At 65.3% G+C, this 21,656-nt stretch overlaps 1 protein-coding gene across 1 annotated transcript; it reads right to left on the bottom strand.

Moving 5' to 3' along the window:
- Positions 1–366: 366 nt before the first annotated feature.
- GLRX3 (glutaredoxin 3) lies at positions 367–20,302 on the bottom strand. The gene is made up of 12 exons (XM_028513285.2): positions 20,065–20,302; positions 19,488–19,644; positions 14,151–14,259; positions 9,691–9,765; positions 8,649–8,850; positions 6,051–6,223; positions 5,771–5,832; positions 4,429–4,486; positions 3,313–3,365; positions 1,518–1,557; positions 1,338–1,430; positions 367–613 (listed from the first exon to the last, which is right to left on the bottom strand). Exons 1-12 carry the CDS (start codon positions 20,300–20,302, stop codon positions 563–565), a joined length of 1,311 nt encoding a protein of 436 aa, XP_028369086.2. The 3' UTR covers positions 367–562.
- Positions 20,303–21,656: the final 1,354 nt, after the last annotated feature.

Here is a 21,656-nt window from a genome sequence, read left to right as displayed (position 1 = left end):
GGCTGCCCGCGCCCCGGGGAAGGGCTGGCTGTGCTGCACCCGTCAGCCATCCGGCAGCACGCCGCTGCCGCTCCTGGAGCCGGGGCCCGCCCGCCCCTCCGCGATGCCCCGCGCCCGAGCTCAGGGAGGCGGTCAGGGGACAGGGTCCGAGAGCCAGTGAGGGGGGTGTCGCCCCGCCCGGGAGCAGCTCCGAGTGCGGCTGTCGACCGGCCCCCAGCCCGGTCCCCGCCCCCTGAGGGCTCCCTCCTCAACGGGCCCGCGTCCTGAAAGGCCCCGCGTCCTGAAAGGCAGACTTAACGCGAGCCCCTTACGCCGCGTTTGTGTAACGTCTCTGTAAAGGCACACCTTTCCGCACAAGGGATTTTTGTGGATCCCAGGATGTTTATTGCATTCTATTTTTGGTGGAAAAAAGTAACGTAAGTGTAACATTTAGCACAGCCCGCGGAGCGCACGGGGCGGGGCGGGGCCGGGAGAAGCCCCGCCCCTCACGTCCGGGAGGCCGGGCCGCCGCCGCTCAGCTGTCTGGAGGCACTTCCCGCGCTCAGGCCGCGTGGGACGGTCGTCAATTTTCTCCTTTCAGCGTGGACAGCAACTCGCCATTTTCTTTCAGCTCCTGCAGAGAAGAAAGAAGAGCGCGACGTGCGTGTGTCTGTGCAGAAGACCCGCGATTACAGATGCGCGTGTGTCCGAGACCCAGGGGAAGCCCTCATCACACCGAACACAAAGGAACAGACGCAGGTGTGCTTGTGTTGCTTCGGGGGGGGGGGGGGGGGGGGGGGGGGGGGGATGCCACATCACACCTCCTTCCCAGCAGCCACGAGACAGTTCGCTGGAAAGAGGCCGCCCTGGCTCAAGAGGTGCCGTGCGGAGCCGGGAGCCGGCGGGCGGCACGCCCCCCACCCCCCCACACAAGGCTCCCAGACGGCAGCGCCCCTGCAGGCCGGGGTGCAGAGTGACTGTGGACCTCGGGGGGCCACCCAGGCAGCAGACGGGTTGGAGACGCACTGGAAACACGCAGGACAGCGCTGCCGGAGCAGCACGGCGGGAGTCCAACAGGGCCGGGGCGCGGCCATGACGCCCACTTCTCCGGACACCACACCCCGAGTGGGGGCTTCGGCGGCCTCCTTTGGGGGCAGGGTGGCTCCCCAGGGGTCAGTGGGGGGGGTCGGAAGAGGCCCCGCAGTGAGAGGGAGGCAGACTGCCTTGGGGGAGTGGTGAGGACAGACGGACACAGCAGTGGCAGTGACAGTGGCAGGACGGGGTGGCCCCAGACACGGCAACACTGGCCGAGAAGTGACCGGACGTGCGGCCGGAACAGCGGGCGGGCCGGGACCCACCTTGACGATGTCCAGGCCCCCGACGAGCTCGCCCCGCACGTAGAGCTGCGGGTACGTGGGCCAGTTGGAGAACGCCTTCAGCCCCTGGCGGACCTGCGGAGGAGACGGGGGGCCTGAGCCTTCCCGCCGGGCTGAGCGGGGGACGGACAGACAGATGACGGACGGACACATGGGACTCACCTCCTCATCCTCCAGGATGTCGAACGTCTCGTAGTCGACCCTGGAAAAAGGAAAAGCGTTTCAGCCGGAAACTCGGCTTTAAGCAGACACCGGGAAGCCCACCTCGTGCTCCCAGAACCATCGGGAGGAGCGAGAGTGAGGGAACGCCCGGGCACGGACGGACGACACTCCCCGAGGGACTCGTGCGCCCGCCCCAGCGACAGGGCCGCGCTGCCTGCCTGCCTGTGTGCGTGCGGCCACCACCACCCGCCGCACGGAGCGGGAAGGTCACCGCGGGGTCAGGGAGCCCGGGGAGTGCGGCTGGGTCGGCCGTGGTCCCGGAGGCTGGCCTCGGGAGCCCCCCGCCTTGGGGGAGCGTGTGTCCAGCGACCCGGCCACCGGGACCGCCCAGAAGCAAGACAGGTCAGATCAGCAGCAGGGACCCAACCAGACACGTCTGAAAGACGGAAACGCACTGTTTGAGAAAGGGCCCGCCCGAGGTAAGGCTCCCGTGGGGGGTGCGGCTCCCCAGGCCGCCCTCTGTCACCAGAGCCCCAACGGCCCCTTGTACGGGTGCCGGTCACACCTCAGTGTGCGCACGGGACTCGGCCCCTCGCGGCGAGTGCCGTGGGGGTGGCCGGGCAAAGACACGGGCCAGAGCGGAGGAGGGGGCAGGAAGCCGGGGCTCCCTTCCCCAGTGCCCAGGGGAGCTCCGGCTACAGAACCACAGAGGCCTCGCGGGGAGGGGTGGGGGGGCAGTGGGGCGCTCTCTCCCAAAGAGGCCCCAGCTCCAGGGAGCCGGCACCCTGCCCTCCTGGGCTGCTCGGACGCGGGACAGACGGCGGGACAGACGGCGGGACAGGGAGACGCCCCCCAGCACGGGAGCTGGCCCAGGCCCAGTGTCCCAGCCTCTCGGCCCGGCCGAGGTGCCCGGGGCCAGGCTGGGGCCGGGAGGAGTGAGCTGACCGTGTGTCACTGTGGAGTGGGGGTGCAGGGGACACAAAGGGGCCTGAAGGTAACGACCAGACCGAGCCAGCCTATCCCCCGCCGTCCGTCCCCAGCAGAGCGAACAGGTGTGGGCCAGGCCCCACAGGACAGCAAGCCGGCCGGCTGGGCTCTGTGAAACATCACAATCACACGGAGCGATCGCGTCTGTCCCCAAGGCCGGGTCCACACCTGCGCTGCTCCACGGGCCCCTCCCAGCCCCGCCGAGCGCACCGGGGCGCCGGGGAGGCCACCTTCCCGGCGACCGCCAGGCCCGTGCAGTCTGTGTGATGCCGCAGCGTGAACGCTCGCCGCACAGAAGAGCAGCCGAGGGCCAGGACCTGAGAGGAACGGGCGGACACACGCGGCAAAGCCCGCGGAGCCTGGGCCGGCCGCACCCACGTCCCGGTTCTGTGCGGGTTTGTGAACCGACAGAAAAGGGCCTTTGTCGTCGAGCCCAGACACCGCCTGGCCTCTCCCGGCGGCTCGGCACCGGGCAGAGGGGGCCAGGGCCTGGTGTTCCCGCTCCCCAGGCCTCCTGGGCTGGTCAGACACCGGGGTGTGCGCCTCAGGTGCTCGTGACACCTGTAACCCGCGTTCCCTGACACACCGTCCGGCCCACCGGACGGGAAGTCCCTGACCCCCCTTCGGAGCACAGACAGGCGGTCACTCCCCTGTCCCCGGGAGGTGGACGTGGGCCGGAACACTCTCTGGTCGTCGTCACCTTACAGCACCCAGGGCGCGGCACAGCGGGACGGACAGACACACAGACACGGAACTGGGAACCAGAATCTCCCGCCACACCCGCCGCCCGGAGAGCAGGTCCACTCACCCGGTGCCGTTCAGTATCTCCAGGATCTGTTTGCTGAACCCGCACTTCGCTTCCTGAGACCAGAAAAGGGAGGTGAGGCTCCGCTCCCCACCCCCGAGGGCCCTCGGGGTGCCGCCGCGGGTGCCCTGCCCCGTCCGAGGGCGCGCACTGGGGCCACAGGGTCTCAAACTGCACGCGCCCCCGGGGCCCGTCACCCCGGGTGGGGCAGACTCGGCACCAGGAAAACCCCGTCCCAGCGCCAGTCTGGGAATTCTGCTCCCAAGGGGAACGCTCGCTTCCTGGGCTTCCAGAGAAGCCGCTCGGAGAACCAACACAGTCACCGCGAAGGGGGAAGGAGGGGGACTCCCTCAGGACTAGGGAGGGACGACCGGCTTCTCCTGTTCCGCTCCAGTGAGCGCAGGGCCCCAAGGACCCGGCCCAGGCCCGGGCCCGGCGGGCGTGGTTCCGCCCCACTTTCCTGGCGGCGCCGCTGTGCCCCCCGCGGCAGCCGCAGAACGACCCCGAGTGACCTGACCCATCTCACGGCACTGCCCCCGCCGACCCCCAGGGGCCCCTGGACGGGTGGAGTCCGGGAAGCCACGAGAATGGCCCCGTCATGGAGTGGGGCTGCCTGACAGCGGGGCCACGGACGGGGTGAAGTTCGAGGGGAGTCCGCCCTGTCCGTGGCCCCCAACCCCTCGGGGGCGGTCCCTGCGAGAACGTGAGGAACGCTAACACCCTCTTTCTAGAGAAACGGGAATACGCCATCACAGAAAAGAAAAAAAAGTACGTCCAACGGCCCCACTCACCCACGGGCCGGCCTCAGTGCACTTGGGGGGCAGTGGGGCTCTGCCTGCCGGGGACGCTCCCACAGGGGCCCTGAGGACGCCGGGCTGCCCGCGCTCGTGCAGGGCAGCGGCCGGCTGCGCTCGGTGGGCAGCTCGGACCCGGCCAGTCTGCAGAGCAGTCTGGCGGCAGCGAGTGCGCCTGGGAGACGCCGGGGCAGAGCAGGGGCACATGCTGACCACCCGCTCTGCATGGGCACCTCAAGGCCCCGCCCCCTGCTGGCCCCCAGGCAGGGCCTCGTGGGCGAACGCCGTGCACAGCGGTCACGGAGGAGCCACGTGAGTGCCCTACCTGCCGGCTCCCCTTCATGAACAGCATCACGGGAGCTTTCCGCGTCAGGGCGGCGAGCCTGCGGAGAGAACGTCGGCATGAGGCCACTCCACTGGGCGACCGGCCGCCACCCCGGCCCCGCCTCCGGGGGCAGCGCACGCCGGAGGGACGGCGGGCCAGGGCTGGCCGCGCCGGGTGGCAACACACGAGCAGACGCCTGGGCACTTCCCTGCAGACAGCAGAGCAGAGGCGGCCGCCGAGAGATGCCAGGCGGCTTTTCGAGGCCACGGCACACCCTCGGCTGCAGTGTCGGCCATCTGCTCGCAGGTCCATGGAGACGGCAGCAGCCGGGAGCTGTCCCAGGGGCCCGCCGGGGCTCCCTCACCACCCCTGTGCACTCCCTCCACCCACAGGCCTCGAGCTCCCCGAGCCAGGGCCACCCACCGCCGGCTGCCCGAGGTGGGTGGGCGAGTGAATAAGTGCTGAGCTCAGGCATGGCCCCCGCCCCCACCCCCACCCCTGCCTCGGGGGCCCAACGCTCGCACCTGCACTTCAGGTGCCGCACGACCAGGTCACACTGGCCGTCAGCAACGTCACCTCCCGTGCGCCCGCCTGGCGTCTAGACACGCGTGGAGGCTGCGCCCAAGGGCCACCCTGTCCGCCGAGGACAGGGGAGTCGGGTTTGCCCTTGAAGCCCCAGAGATTCCCGGAGTCGCACGACGCGGCCAGACAGCGGGGCAGCGCGACCTCCCGGCCGGGAGCCCCAGAGTGCACGCTGGCAGGGGCCACACCGCCAAAGACCCTCTGTTTCAAGGCTCCCCACCGACTCGTGCCGATGGCGATGACCCCCCACCCCCTGTCTCCCTGCCGGGGGGGCCCTTCCAGGTCCCCAAGGCCGGAGCTCTGCCGAGATGGGACGCCCACAAGCTGCTGGACGCCCTTCCGGAAACGGGCGCGGCAGGTCCCGCAGCTCCGGACCTCCTGGCCGGTGCCTGCCGCGGTCTGCAGAAACAGACCACACCTGGGCGCCATGACAGCTGGGCCCGGCTCCGACACGCAGAGGGGACTGAGCCCTGGCCGTCCCGCCGTGGCCATGACCCCCCCCCGCACGCAGTCACCACAGAGACACAAAGTATCTCAGTCCAATCAGGGCCCCGGCTGGCGAGGCCTGCCGGATGGCGCACGGCTGAGCACGGCCTGCACACGGCTGAGCACGGCCTGCACACGGCTGGCACAGGGCTGAGCACAGCTGAGCACAGCCGGGGTGTGGGAGACTAGTCCCAATCCCGGCAGGAGGGGCGGCACACACCGGCGGTCACAGCCGCCTCTGGAAGGGGAAGGGGGCAGACTCCTGAACGCTCACCTCTCCTCCAGCTTGGGGGCTTTGGGGCAGACGGCATCCAGTTCCCCCGAGGCTTCCAGCTCCTGCGACAGACACAGGCGCGGGTCACGGGGGCTCGCTGCACCAGGGGTCCCTGGTCACCCCAGGGTTCCGTGCCATTGGAACCGCCGCACGTCACACACTGGTGCACGCAGAGGCTCGAAGAAACATGCGTGTGGGACCCGCGACAGCACGCCCGACACCACGCTCTAAGGGCGCAGACCCCCTGCCCTGGGCGGACCCCTGCCCCGGTCAGTCCGACCTTCACGATGTCCAGGCCTCCCACGAGCTCGCCGGAGACATAGAGCTGGGGGTAGGTGGGCCAGTTGGAGAAGGTTTTGAGGCCCTGGCGGACCTCTTCGTCCGAGAAGACGTCGAAGCTGCTGAACTGGATGTGGTGGGTGTTGAGGATCTGCACCATCTGCTTGCTGAAGCCTGCAGGCGGGAGGGCGGTGAGGAGCGGACTCCCCCCGCCCCCCTCCCTCCCTGCCCCCCTCCCTCCCGCAGGCGCACAGGCGCCGCTCCGCACTCGGAGGACGCGCCACCCTCTGACCCGCTCACCAGCGACCGAGTGAGCAGGGCCGGACGGCACGCGGGGAGAAAACCGACTCCAAGAGCGCCGTATCTAACGCCGAACCACACCCCGAGCCCAGGCGTGGTTTAACTTTGTAACGCACTTCTGAGTTTTTAAGAGTGAGTGTGTGTGTGTGTGTGTGTGTGTACACCAGGCACGTTTTCTGTCCCGAAAGTCCTGGACAAAAGGCAGAGCCCTGCGGCCCAGCACAGGGACCACCCACCCAGGGGACGCGCTGGCAAGCCTTGGACGGCCCCGCCCTGGCGCACCCCCGGGGGCTGACCCGGACGGCGGGACAGGCCCCCCCACGCTGCTGTTCTGTGAGCTGTGGAGGGGAGAGCTGTGCCGCAGAGTCCCCAGCTGCCCCTGACCGGGCTGGAAGCCCACTCCGGTCTAGTTTCCGCTGCCCCCCCCCCCCCCCCCCCGCGCTGCTCCCCCCCCTTCCCGAGCACCGCTCGGCCCTCACTGTCCCTGAGCAGAAGACACGGGCCATGTGACGGCGGCGGTGGCAACGGCCGGTCAGAGACGGGCACACCGGCACCTGAGCGTTCATGCTGCCCGGCCCGCGGTGGTCGGCGTTGTCAACAAACACACCAGGGACGGGGGTGTTCTCTCTCCTCCGTTGCCGCAGCTGGACGGCTCCTCCTGGGGCTGCCCGCACCCCCAGAGCATGTCAGGGGATCCCCCCCCTGCAGTGCAGGGGCCGCCGTGTCCGTGGGTTCGTTACCCTTCAGGGACACATTCCGGTCTGCACTCGGACCCCACCCCCTCGGGGACGTGAGCGCTGGGGACCGAGAGTGTGGGGGTCCATCCGGGGTGAGCCCGCCAGCGCTGCCAGGAAGAGGCTGTTTCCTCCCGCGAGCTCCGTCTCCAGGCCCCGCCCCCCACACCCCAGCTCACCCCCCAGCACTCTTCTCGGCCAACAGGCCGTCTGGAAGGGGCCTCCTCTTCCCACTCCGAACCCCCGCACGCCTAGCAGCGCCAGCGGTTCTCGTGAATGAAACCGAACCGCAACACGCGGCGCGGGGCCGTTCCCGGAGCGCCCCCTCCCCGGCGCCACGTGGATGTGTGCTCGAGTGCCGCCCGACCGGCTGCCAGTCTCCCCCGGCCGTCGTCCCCAAACGACGGGAGATGCCGCCGTCTGACCGCAGAGGGGACAGCCGGCCTCCCCGTCCCTGCCCGGCAGGGCCGCCCCCGACAGCCAGCGCCCCGAACCCCCGACGCAGTGACTGGACGGGTGCTCTCGGCTCCGTCACTGTTGTCACCATCACTGTTGTCACCGTGGCTGCCCGAGGGCAGAGACGAGTTTCAGGCCGGAGGGCAGAGAGCAGGCAGGGGCAGCCTCCCTCAGAGACGGGGCACCACGCCCCGGGCGGCTGGCCGCCAGCCTCCGCTGGCTCTGGGACAGGCCGCCAGCCTTCCAGCGCCTGGGCAGCGGGCCGCATGGCCTCCCGCCTGCCCGTCCTGGCAGCGTGCGCGTTCGTGCAGAACTGGGAGATAAAGGGACGATCTGCAGTCTTTTAGAGATGGGCCTCACCAGGAAACTTGACTTTTAAACCAGACTTTTTCATGATGTAATGTGCAATCCGCCAAGCATGCAGGGAGGAACTGACCACTAAACTCCTCTGGAAGCTTGGCATTTTTCCAGCAAGCCCCCCGGACACGCAGCGCCCCGATCGAGGGCCCGCTCCGAGTCCCGCCCCACCTCCGCACAGGGCCACCCGTGGGGCCGGGCTCGCGCTCCCGGAGTCTCGACGCCCCCACCGAGGCAGCCCTGCTCGGCCGTGCAGTATGATCATGCCGCCCGAGGCCCAGTGGATGGAAACACCACGAACCCTGTGCCGGGGGGTCAAGCAGCTGTGAACCTCACGGACAACAACATGACAAAGCGTCCGTGTGGCTCAGAGAACAGGAGCGACTACAAGCCTGAGAACTGGATGGGAACCTTTGAAGGACCGGGAGCCCCCGGCTGGCGGAGGGAGGGTGAGGGACACAGTCCCTCCCTCGGTGCCAAGAAGCCGCAGGGCAGGCGGCAGGGCCCAGGGCAGACACGCGAGCACGATCAAGACTCGTCCGAGCCCGGGCAGGGGCAGGGCGAGCTGCCTGCACACCCTCGGGTACGTGGGGGCTTCTAAGACGCCTTCCGGTGCCCACCTTCCGGGTCCGCAGTGCGCACTGACTCACGCCACCCGCGTCTCTGCTGCCCTGGGGCTTCCGGCCCTCCTGGGGGTGCCTGAGCACCACGCCCAACACCCCGGACGGCCCCCAAACCCCGCGACCTCTCACCACAGCGAGGCTCCTGCGGCGTCCCCTTCATGAACAGCATGCAGGGGGCAGCGTGGGTCAGCTTCTTCAGGCGGACCTCCAGGTCTTCTTTGGGGCGCTCGCTGCCCCCGGCCGGGAGGGAGCCCGCCGAGGCGTGCCTCTCGACCTTCCTGGTCAGCTCCGGGGCGTGCGCGCCGTCTAGCCGGTCGACTTTCTGGGAATTCTAGAGTCAGAGAACTCACTCAGCACCCGCGCGGCAGCCCTCATCGCCCGGACACTCGCCAGGCTCCACAGTACCAGCGGGCACGTGCCCACACTGCCAGCTGAGTTCCAAAGGGTCGGCGCTGTCCCCGGGAACTTCTTAAAATCTGCCCACCAGCTGTCGGCTCCTCGATTTTACAAACAGTTAACTGCTCTCTCTCTCTCTCTCTTTTATCCTTTTTGGGGACACCGTTGGAAGCCGCCTGCACGTTTTCAAACAGCAAAGCCCACCGAGGAGCTGGTGCTTTTGAAGCCCCCGGTTCTGGAGTCGACGACACGCTGACGCCCGTGAGACTCGCTGGGCTGGCCGCAAGCAGGAGGACATCCCGCACTCAAACCAGACCCCGGGCCAACGTCCCGCAGAAAGGACCTCCCACCCTGGGAGGGACGAAGCCTCCGCTGAGGGGGAGTGAGAGTGAGGGGACCCCCGGGGACAGCCAGGCGTGCCCTGCAGCACAGGCCCGCGCCACGGCCTGGAAGAGCCGCCGCTGCCGTGCCAGGGCCGGCCAGCGACTCGCTGCGCCCAGAGCACCCCGCCCCGCCCCCCCCCCCCCCCCCCCCGCCACCTTCCGACCGCGGGCCAGGCTCTGCGTCTGCAGCGCGCATCTGCCCTGCTCCGAGGTCCGGCCGCCGGGCCTCCGTCCCCGGGACTGCGCCAGCGCCCCGGACAAGCAGGCACTGAGGCTGCGACAAGAAGGGGCAGGGCCAGGAAGGGGCAGGGGCCAGGGGTCAGGGGTCAGGGGCGAGGGTGAAGGAACCAGCACAGAAACCCCACGGCCCAGGGCAGCAGCTGCAGCCTTACCTTGAAGAACAGGAAGGTGGGAACGGAACTAATTTCATATTTTTCAGACACTTCAGGGACGGCTTCGGCCTCCAGCTTTGAGAGAGAGGGTTGAAGTTTGATTACAAAGAGGAGCTTCTGCCACGGGCACCGTATTTTCGGGCGTAAGACGAACCCCCCCACCCCAAATCTAGGAGGAAGAACGGTTGTCACGGCTGCTGCTGAGTTCTGTTTACACTCATGTTGGTGACATATCATGTTGTTAAATATTTTACCACATTTTGTGCTTCAAGTTTTTTTCCCTATCTTCCTCCTCTAAAACCTCGGTGCACCGTGCGGTCCGGAAAACGCGGTAACGCGGCTTCCCAGGCGTCACCCCTCCAGGCAGCTGACGCTTTTACGGCCAGTGGCACAGGGTCTAGGCCACACCCCCGCTCAGACGAGACCCCCGGGCTGGCCTGCCGCCCGCCCGGCCCGCGGCGCCGCCACAGGCTCAGAGGGGTTTACTCTGCTGTGTGCTCCAGAAGACACCGGGGGGCCATGGATACAGTTCTCGGTGCGCCAGTGACCTCGCCCATCTCCCACGACGCTCGGCCCCTACCGCGCTCAAGTCCTCAAACCAGTGACCTTGGCCGCGTCACGACCACAGCGCCACCCTCTGCCCACGCTGTTCCCGCCGTCGGCTCTGCTGACTAACTCCAGGGGGCAGTGCCTGGAGACTGGCGGCCGCAGCCCACAGCCCGCAGCCGATCGTGAAGTGAAAAGGAGTTTTTCTTCAGTAAACTGTGGAGCCTGTGACCTCACTTCTACCTCCTGCGAGGCTGCTGGGCACAAGCAGATGTCCGTGTGTCTGCGCCTGGGGGAGCGCACGCGGCCCGAGGTGACCGCCTGTGTCCAGGGCCTCCCCACCAACGGTGCGCCGAGGCCCCCGAGACACGGGGTGGAGCGCGCCGAGGGACAGTCCCCCGCCGTGAGGACACGGGCACCGCGTGCTGGGGCGTGGGACTTCACAGACTGCGTGTTAGGGAAAGCCGAGACACGCGGCATACTCCCTCCCAGGGCCGTCCGTGTGGGCCAGGCTCCCAACCCAGAGAAACTCCGCATTCACACTGCCCCTGCAGGAAATGAAAACCACCGTTCCTTATCATTTTCACTAATGTGTGACTACAGCTGTCTCCACCTGCCCAGGAAATAGAAATTACTGATAAGTTGCATTGTTTAAAGCTCTCAAGATGCTGACACCCCGTCTCTCCAAGTGCGAAGGGCCCGCTGACACCCATGCCCAGGCCGCCGGCCCCGTCCGGCACCCCCACCCCACGCCCTCCGGGCGCGCTCTCTCTCCCTGCCGTCACGCTTCCTTCCCTGGAACGCCTTTGAAACCATGTTTTCAGCCACGTTCACGTGAAGTGCACACATGTGACAAGCTGTGCCCACCGCAAGCCCACGTCAGCCGTCCGACAGCGGAGGGCGGGAACAGCCAGCAGACCAGGCCGTGGCGACAGCTCTCGGCCCGGGCTCTGAGGCCGTGCGTCCGGGCCGCCTGCCCTCTCCCACAGTCCACAGTCACGCCGGGGAGGAGCGGCCGGGCCCAGGAGGCAGCTCCCGTCTTCTGTCCCGGGACTGACGGCCACCGACAGTCCCACCTGCCGGGCGTTGGGCTGGGCTCACTGCAGGCCCTGCCTCTGGGGCCGCCGGATCCAACGGAGAAGTAAAACAAACGCAAAAGGGGGGCCCTTTTGCAGCGGAAAACGAGAAAACGAGATGGCGTGGCCTCGGCTCAGAAGGAGGCGCCCCCGCTCCTGACACCAGAGACCTGCTCGCCCGAGAGCTGGCCTCTCCCGGCACTGCTGCTGCTCTGGGGGAGCGGCGGGGGCCAGCAAGGGAGGCGGGGCGACCTGCACAAAGGAAAGCAGCTTCAAAGAGGTGGGGCCTACATTCCTGCCCCTTGGACCCCCCAAAACACCCCCTGACGGACAGACGCCCCAAGACACCGCCGGCACAGACTCAGGTCAGACACCAAAAGAAAGGCCAGGGGGGCACACGGGACAAATCCACACGAAATGGATGTCACTCGAATCATCACGCAGTACACCGTAAGTACACACAATTTTTCAAAGCTTGCCACTGCTATAAAAAATGCATTTGATCTGGACCTCGAACCCAACGAGGGGAACCCAACCCGGCCACCACCCAAGACACCTCGAGCACCTGGCTCCCCCACCAGCCCCCTCCCCCCGCCCCTGCACAGCTGCTGGAAAGGCTCCGCCCACCGGGCAGCGACTGACCACTAAGTGTGTGTTCATTTCCGCCAGCGCCACCAAGCTGAGTGCACATGATCCAAAAAGCAGAGGCACTGAACACCGAATGTGACCTCGTTCCGAGTAAAAGCAAGGCTTCCACCAGACTCGGCCGTATAGACAACTCAGGTGTCACAGCCCCTGGCGGTGTGAGCACCTCCAGATCCGATGAGACGTGGCAGGCGGAGCGGGCGGTGGCCCGGCCCCAGGAGGGCCTGCGCCCCTGCCACTGCCGTGCCATCAGGACTCAGGGGCACCAGCCTCAGTCCTGCGAGAGCCCCCCCCCCCCCCGAGGCAGCCGAGTCCGATGAACACAGACCCCCGGACCAGAGCTGCGAGCCGACTTCCCGAGGGCCGCCTCCCCGTTCTCTCCGCAGTGAAAACTGCGGTGGCCACCACCTGTTCCACCGAACCATGGGAAACACCAAGGTTAAGACCCCCTACCTGATGACCGGTTAAGTCCCAGCCCCAGGGCGGACTGGCCTCTGCACTTCCCACTCGGAAGTGCCGACCGACTGCGGTCCCTTAAACACAATCAGCGAGAAGACTCAGAGGTGGCAGAGCCGCAGCCTCACCCGGCGTTCCAGAAAGCTCTGCCTCGGAAACGCCGGCTGCTGTAACGCGAACTGTCTGCCCCCCTCCAGGACACGGCAACTGAGCTGGTGAGCCCGGCCCTCCCCGGTGGCTCCCCGTGCTTCGGCCACCGCGGCCTTTCCAACAGCCTCTGCCCTCCGACGCCGGCGGAGGGAAACCACGCCCCAGAGCGGGGTGCTAGGAGTAGCCGCGCCCGCAGACCGCCCCTCGCCCGCCGCCCCGGCCTGCCGACATGCTCCAGCGCCCGGACAGCGCGAGGCCTGGCTGCCAAGCACGGCACCGACGTGAGAAGTAACCCTATCGTCCCATTAAATAAATCATCCCGGTGGCAGCGAGGAGCAACGTGTCACCTACACCGGTAACACTACACACCGAAAAGCAGGCTCGCGACAATTACCATCACCTTGATTAATCGTACGATTGAAACGTTTAATCATTCATTTCCCTTGTAGTCGTTATCTTTTACCGCTGGCCGGCCATGCAGCTTTAATGCCCCCTCCATTATTCATGCGGGACACTTTAGGGCCACACTCTAAGGTTACGTTCCGCGTTTCCCTGGAATTTCAGACGAGCCCTCCGACTTGGAGAAGCTCGCCGCCGCGGTCGCCCCGGAGGGCGCGCACGGAGTCAATGCCCGCCGACCACTCGGGGCGCCAGGGCTGCCGCAGGGGGCGGCGGCCTTCCCAGCGCCGGTCTCGGCTTTGATTTCTGAGCCACGGACGGCAAGGCCTCCGCCGCCGCTCCCACACCGCGGCGTCTGAGGACCACTCCCTCCTGAATCGCTCCGCCGCCCGAACCCTGCCTGCGCGTCCGGTCCACGAGCAAGGTGGCGTGCGAACACAGCCGGTGCCGCTGTGAACTCCATACGTGGGTGTATCTGCCAACGTGTCTCAGAAACCGATAAATTCTGTGTTAAAAACTAAGGCGTTGGGTTTTGTTTTAAGTCCCGAGGACCCAGGCTCCCTTCCCGGTAATCCATTCCTGAGGCTCTCGCCTCCTTCTCTGGCCTGGCCGCCCAAACCCACGCGCCGTCCGAGTGACGACACGGACGTGCTGGACCCAGCCGCCGCGGTCTCCCCTTCCCGCGGCTCCCCACCCAGGAGACCCCACGGCACACAGCGCGCCCAGGCGGCGCAGGCGCAGACGGCGAGAGCGCCCGGCCGGCTCACCCCTCCTCCGCCGGCCGCACGCGCGCCAGTCTCGCCCGCAGGCTCGCCACACCCCAGGCAGCGGCCCGTCCCTCCGGCCCGGGTTCCGGGCACGCGGCTCACACCTCCCTCACTCACTCGCCCTTCTCACCCAGCTGTTCTCGGCTGGTATCTTCCGACAGGAACACCGGGGTGGCCCGCGGCGCACGGTCTAGTCTGCTCCGCCCACAAGTGCCCCGCCCCGTGGCGGCCCCGCCCAGCCCTGTGCAGGTGTGCAGGTGTGCTGAGCGCTGCGCCGCCCGGTCCTTCCCAGACACCGACGCCTGTGAGCTGTTTGAGACCGCTCTTCTGCAAAAGCCACAGGCCGCCGCACCAGCGACGAGCACCCCGCTCCCACACGGCCCCCAGGAGCCCCTGCGGGCCGCGGCGCCGGGCGAAGTACCTTCAGGAAGGAGACCTGCGGGTGCTCCCTGGCCAGCTCCACCATCACGCCGTTCATCTGAGCGCACTGCGGGGCCCACGGCGCCCAGAAGTGGACCACGACCAGGGACCTGCAGAGAGAGCAAGGGCGGCTGTAAGAGTGGCGCTCTTCAGAAGCAGGTGACACTGCCAGTCGGTCTCCACAGACACCGTCGCGACAGCCGCCTGAGCCCTCTCCGTGCCGCCGAGGCTGCAGAGTGAGCGGTGCGAGTGAGGTGCACACACTGAGACACGAGGACCTGCGTGGCCTCAGAGCCCCTCCAGGGGAGCGTGCGAGTCACCGACGGCCCTCGCACCGACACTGGGCTCACATGGGCTGGCCCTTGTGCTCGCCCACGGCGACGGACAGTCCCGCAAACTATGGTCTCCTGACCCCCAGCGGAGGCGGGGCGCGGGTTCGCGCAGCGCGGGCACTGGTGCGAGGTGGCTGCAGAGGCACGGTCACCCTCACTGCTCGAGTCCGCCTTTCCACCGAGTCGGGTGACGAGGAGCACAACCGTTACCATGGGAACGGGATATAATGCTCAGAAGGAAAGCACGCAAGCAGAAAGCCTCCAGAAAACAACTGCTTCTTACAAAGACACACTTTTTACATTACGCTACAAAAGGTTTTTTAAAAATAGCATGGACAGACAGAATGGTGGATTAATAAACTGTTGATGGAATTCTTACATAAAATGATCTTGACAGACACATCTGTAAGTTTACCCTCATGCCCAACTGGAAAGTAGTTTTAAAGAGCTGTAAGCTGAACCCTGGCCAGCGTGGCTCAGGGGATTGAGCCCTGGCCTGTGACTGCAAAGGTCATAGGTTCGGTTCCCGGCCAGGTCCCCAGTTGGGGGCGGGGCCACCGAATGATCCATGTATCCCTCACACACGTCCACTGATGTTTCTCTCTCTCTCTCTTTCTCCCTCCCTTCCTCTCTAAAAGTAAATAAATCTTAAGTTCAAATATAATCCCACCCCCCCAAACAACGGTCTGGGGAGGGAGGAAGAAAACTCGACCTAAGCCCACTTCGCGGGAAGAGGAACCGAGGAAGGTGGCACAGGAGGAGGGGGACTCGGGGACACAATGCAGCGAGTGCGGCAGGAGCCACCGCCCGGGGTCCCAGCGTGGGAGCGAGGGGGCCCTGGGGCTCAGAGGCAGGGCGCGGGGGCTGACCACTGGGGAGGCACAGAGTGGCGCTGACTGTCTCGGGCTCAGTGACGGAGGGCCAGCGGTGGCACCAGACAGGACCCTGTGCGGAAGCCGCTGGCTGGCCGACAGGGCAGGGAGCCCTACAGGCGGTTCCGGAATCTGCCGGGTTGGGAGTCAAGACACAGTTGGCCTCCACGCCGCGCTCAACCACAGGAGGGGCGAGGCCAGCGCCGCCGGGGCTCCTCTGCAGGCAGGACAGGGCGGACGGAGGAGAGGGGACCAGGGAGTGGACCAGAGGCACTGCTCGGGGACAGGGCCTCGCCGAAGTGCGGGAGGAAGGCGGGGGCACCAGCCACGGCAGCAGGGGAGGACCCCCGGTGATGGGGTGCGCCGCCCCTGCACTGCGGTGGGTGGGTGGGGCCGGACTGAAGAGGGCCGGGAGCCTGCTCCCTGCGCTGTCTGGCTGCGCACAGCGAGCACCAAGCAGAGGCAAGGACAGGCTCAAGGGCTGGGGGTTTCAGTGCAAGGAAATCAGACAGGTTAGTCCGTGAGCCGACCAGGCAAAGGGACCGGGGGAGGCTGAGGAAGACGGGGCGGCGGGGCGTGCGAGGACTCCCAGGTGGTGGCAGAGGGAGGCACGAGGGGCTGTCCTGGAGAAGAGGGGGTCTCCCCTCTGGCCCTGAAGCAAAGGGCCACCACAGGCACAGGCAAATGAACAGGGGCTGGGGGAGGGACAAGGGGAAGGACAGCTCGGAGGTGCTTCTGGAAGTCCTGCTTTCCCAGGTGGGAAGCAAGGTCAAGGCTGAAAACAGGGAAACGGCGGACGGGGGCAGAGACGCAGAGACTGGGCTGGTGCTGAGGGGGGGCCCCGGGGGCAGCCGAGCGGGGTGGGGGCAGAAAATGGGAGGCCCTGAAGGAAGACCCACTTAAGGCAGGAAGGACAGTCTGTGGGCCCCCGTCCCTGCGTCGCCCCCATTTGCTCCAGCAGAACTGGGAGGCGGTGGCGGAGGGCGGGGAGGAGGCCTGGGGCCTGGGGCCTGGGGCCTGGGCCCTGGGCCTCCTCCAGCACTGCCTCCGCCTGCCGCTGCCTGGGAGCCTGCCTCCGAGCCCTGGCGGCTGAGACGCAGGCCCGGGACGGCTGCCCGGCCCTCCCAGTCCCACCCCGTGAGCCTCCTGCCCACTCTGGCCGCTGGCGCAGGGCCTCTGCCGAGGGCCTGAGGGGCCCGAGACCTAGGACGAGGTGAGATGGAGGAGAGCCCCCACAGAACCTGTGCAAGAACGGCCACAGCAGCCCTGGACGTGAAGGCCACGTCCAAACGCCCGCCAACTGGGGACCCGAGGTCCACTCACACGGAGGATGCTGCTCGCCATAGTAAAGCAGCAGCCGTGGAGACGAGCAACAGCAGGGAGGAACCTCAGACACACGAACAAAACCAGACAGACAGACAGACAGACACAGAGGACCCAGAGCTGCGAGACCCCCGCCCGTCAAGTCCAGGGGCAGGACCCCCACGCCCACAGCTCGGCCAGCAGGTCAGTAGGAGGGCTGCTGGGGGGGGGGGGTTGCTGCGGGCTCCCTGGGCTCTCTGTTCGGCTCTCGGCCAAGGTCACGCATGTGTGTGCAACTGTCGGAGTTCACCACACCTAATAATTAGGACCTGTGCCTTTTATTATAGCAAGTTCCTGCCCCAGCCTTTTACCAGCTGGAGAAAGGCATTTGAGATCATAATAGCTAACGAGACAAAGGACAGAGCGAAACAGCCTGCTGGTACCTTCGGAAAAATCTTACACACTTTCTAGTGTGTATCCTAGAAACGTAGTTAAAGAGACAAAAGTTTATGCGTATGAGTACTCCCCCATCACTGTACAAAGCAAGCAATGTAAAAACATGTAGTACATCAATACAGTTTTTAAGAAACATGATAAAAATATTGTAAAGCCACTAAAATCACATGTCAAAGACCTTTTAATAACATGGGATATGGTTACATTTTTTTGAAAAATAAAATTGGTTACCAAACTTTTGACAGTATGAACTGGCAAGTAAAAAAGGAAATGAAAAACACACCCAGCTTAAATTCTATCACTAGGACCGTGGCCTTAAAGAGAACTTAACTTCTCCTAACTTCCCCGTCTGCGAAACAGCAGGAACCAACACCCTGGATGTCGGGAAGAGCAAAGAGAAACAGAAGAGCACTCTGACAACATCAAGAATGATGGTGATGTTCACTGTGACTTTCTGTCATCCGCAATATTCTCATATTTAGATGCTCAATGCTCACTGTCCAATTAAGTACGCGACACCTAACGTCATCAGGACGCACAGCTCAAAGGGACACAGAGCTGTCACCCCTCCAGGACTGGAAGTCACAGCGTCCTCGCCACCTTCACGGGGCACCGCCTGCCGAGCGCACCAGGCAGGGAGGCCCTGCAGAGGAGCAGGCCCGGGGCCTGAGTGCTGTGTTGAAACCGTCAGTGCCAGGCAAGTGGCTGCCGCTCCGTCAGGGCAGGGGCTCCGCTCCCAGTCCTCCTGCGCAGGCACCGCCGGCGGCCACCATCAAACACTGCAGAGCCGAACACTTCACAGACGGGCAGAACCTTAGTCCTGCAGCAAGTGGCTGTTACGACCCCCACTGGAGAGACCGGCTGAGGTTTCCGCCACATGTAAACTCGATGCCCATGATTAAATAATTTAAGCAAAAAAATACACAATTCACATGAAATGTCCAAAGTGAAGAGATCTGGGAAGTGGGCTTTAAATGACTGCACTAATGAATGCTACTTAATATTCTCAAATGCTCCCACGTGCACAAAAAGCTGCAGAGACTTGTGCCTTCCCAGGGGCCAGGCACCGTGTCCCACGTGCCCGTGGGCACTGTGGCCGTGGGGGAGGTGCAGCGTTCTGAGTCGCTTCGGGCACCGACCAGTGTCAAGAATGCATCTAAGTGGTGAGCACTTTTGTGCTTAAAAAACAAAACAGAAACAAAACTGTGTAACAAAAAGCAAAACCGTGACGGGGTAGGGGCAGGTCCTCACCAGCCTGCCCCCCTCAAGGGGCCACCTGGGACTGGTCACTGCGCTGTCACTTCTCGGCTTTAAGGCTGGCGGTGGGGTGGCCCCGACCCCACCTTTCATCAATAAGTAAACGCCGTTCCCTTTCCTTTTTTAAAAACCATTTCCCTGATAACCCCAAAATATGCCAAAAGGGCTGTGGCGGCCAACACCTTTAACCTCATCGCCTCCACCAAGCACGGCCGACTCCAAGTCAGACGGGAAATTTCACCCGTCGTCCCGCGTCAGCAAAGCCAGTGACCACCCTCCCACCCCGTCTGTCACCCGCAAGGTCCCTGCAGCTACTCTGCTGTGTGTCTGCAAAACGCCGCTGCTCTTGGGCCAGTCGCCGGCACGTCTTGCCGGTGAGCCAGCACCACGCAGCCACGGCCACTGTAAGGGCCGACGCCGAGAGCTCCCGCGCCGGGCAGGGTGTGTTACGGGCATCGTCCCCCTGAACCCCCCAGCCCCGAGGTGGACACTGCTCCGACCCACCTCGCGGCCAGGGAAACTGAGGCCCGGGTGTGAACTTGCCCAGGGACCACCCGGCTAGCCCGCGGCACAGCTGGGTACGGCTCCGAGGCCCCCGACGCCGGGCCTCCCTCCCACGTCACCCACCGGTCTCCCCGCAGAGCACACCGCCCAGTCCCGGGACCGCAGACCCTCAAACCCCGCCAAGCCAGGTGCGGCGGTCACCACGGAGCCCGGGCTCGTGGGCACTCGGGCCGCCCGGGCCCCTCGGTGTCCCTCCGCGGCCCCCAGGCAACCCTGCAGGTGTCCTTCCCACGGCGACAAGCACGTGCCCCCGCGGCAGAGACCCCAGCGGGCGTCCCCTCCCCGGGGCCGGCGACGCGGGGGACGGGGGTCTCCACGCCCCTCTCGGCCCCAGGCTCGGCCGCCGCGCCGCCGCGCCCGGGGTGCGGGGCCCGACGGGAGGGTGCGGGGCCGGGCCTGGGAGCGCCGGGCGGGTCGCGGTCGGGCTCGGGGCTGGGGTCCAGCCGCGCTTTTCCGCCGGCGCCAGGAGCCAGGGCCCGGAGGCTGTGCCCCCCGCCGCCGCCGCCCACGAGGCCGCGGCCGCCGCGGCGCCCCTCACCCCCGCCCCCCGCTCACTTGGCTCTGAGGCGCAGCAGCTCCTCAAACTGCGGGGCTGAGCCGACCTCCAGCACCTCCACGGCCGCCATGCTGCCGCCTCCAGACAGGAGCAATCGAGCGCAGGCGGGGCGGGGCCAACGGCGGCTGCGCGAGAGAGCCCCGCCCCTGCCCGGGTCTGCGCAGGCGCCAACCGAGACAGGCCTTCTTTCCCCCACCCCCTCCCGCCAGGGGCGGGGCTTCCGGTCAAGGTAGTCTCCGGCACCTCCGGGTCCTAGCGTTCTGCCCACCGCGCTCCGCACCCTCCCTGCGGCTCCCGCAGCGGCTGGGGCACGGTGTGCCTGTGATGGGACAGGGTGTGCGTGTGACGGGAGTGTCAGTGAAGGCTTGTGCACCACGAGCCGAAACCTTAAAGCGAAATGACGCCAAGGCGGGGTGGAGCGAGAGGTCAGGGACCGGGAGGGTGCGCGTCTCGAACCTCAACACTAACCGGGGCCTGCGGGACCCCAACCAGCGCCACCGCGTGTCCGGCCACCTGCGCCGGCGGTGCCAGGCACCCCTGAGCGCAGACCCACCTCCCCGCTCACTTGGACCTCACCGTGACCGCAGAGCAGCACGGCCTGGGCCCGGGCCTTTCCTTGCTCCCGTGGCACGCCCTGATGTTGACTCTCCCTCCTGTTCGGTCCTGCCCCCTTCTTCTCATGCCCCGCGCCCCCAGGCCCAGTCCTCTGGTCCATGTCCCGAGTGTCCGCCTTCACCAGGGGGCCACTCCAGGCAAGCCGCTCTGATCTGCTTTGGGGAGAGGGCGACTCCTGTCGGGGGTCTTCAAACCACATGGGCCTCCCCTACAAAGGGCCCTCCCCCTGTAGCTTCCCTCTGGCTGAAGCCACACTCCCACCCTGGCGCGATCTCCCTCGCGATCAGGGCACCTGTGCCGCTTCCACCACATGTCTCCGTACCTACTACGTGCTTGTCTCCTCCAGCCCAGTTCTCAAGGACAGGAACCATGTCTGTCCCAGGGGCCTGCAAAAGAGCCAGGTGCACCGTGGGTGCTCGCTGCACACTCACTACGTGGTCCCCGTTAAGCAGCGGGCTCATGGAGTTTTAAAGACTTAGTACAAAAAAGGAATATATCCCATCAATAACGTTTACATTGATTGCATGCTGAAATGATAACCTTTTGGGTTTTGTGAAATTATCATTAAGTTTACATCACTTTACCTTCTTCATGAGGTTACTAGAAAATTGTAAATCCCGCAGGGGGCTCACTTGCAGCTCACCTTGTGTTTTATCTTGGCTGCAGTGGGACAGTGACAGAAAGTGGCCTTAGGGGCCGTGACCTGTGTGCCTCCCCCTGAGAAATATATGTTACTGGAAACGGTGAATTAGAGCATTTAGGATAGAACTAGAGAACGACGGGAAACTGTTTTGTATCCTGACCGTGGTGGTAGGTACACAGACCTAGACTCGAGACAAAATGACGTGGAACAAAGCACACATGCGAGCACCAGGGAGACGAGGGAGGTCTGGGAAAGGTGGGCGGCCGGTCCGAGTGTCAGCATCCTGGTGGTGGAACCCACTACAGTTTGCAGGATGTGATCTTTGGAGGTGTACACAGCATCTCCGTGTACCACTTCTTAAGACCTGCATGTGACTCTACAATTACTTTAAAGTGAAAAGGGTACTTTTAAAAAAAAAGTAAATAAAACCCAGAGATTACCATGAAAAAATGCAATGGGGGGACACCATGTTGCAACAACACCCTTTTGCCACAGAACTACGTGCCAACGAAATGCGTGAGCGTGCACACAGCTGCATGCAGGGTTTGAGAAGGCTCTGACAAGCGCGTGCCCCGCGGTGCCGGAGAGCTCACCCATGGGTTGTGGAAATAAGGGGCTTTTAAAAGGAGGACCTTTGCTCTTTGGGTCACACACATCTTCCTGTCATTTGCGTTTTTTCAAAGAGCAGGGGCAGGCTTTGTGGTTTTTAAACTAATGAAACGGTAGTGCACCAGGGCAATGTGCTAAAGGACTCTCTTTCAAAACATGAAGCGGTGGTCACCTCTGTAACGTGGCTGGTGTAGAACCCCGAGTTTTCCTTTACAAGGAATTTGCTGGAAGCAGCGCGTGCCCCAGCCACAGAGCAGGCGTCCTCCCCAGCAGGCTGGGAAGGCCCTGGGGGAGCCTTCCA

This window comes from Phyllostomus discolor, chromosome 5, assembly GCF_004126475.2.
Source record: "Phyllostomus discolor isolate MPI-MPIP mPhyDis1 chromosome 5, mPhyDis1.pri.v3, whole genome shotgun sequence".
In the NCBI taxonomy this organism is placed as follows: Eukaryota; Metazoa; Chordata; class Mammalia; order Chiroptera; family Phyllostomidae; genus Phyllostomus; species Phyllostomus discolor.
Note: the sequence above shows the minus strand (reverse complement) of the source record. Positions and strands in the feature narration are given on the sequence as shown.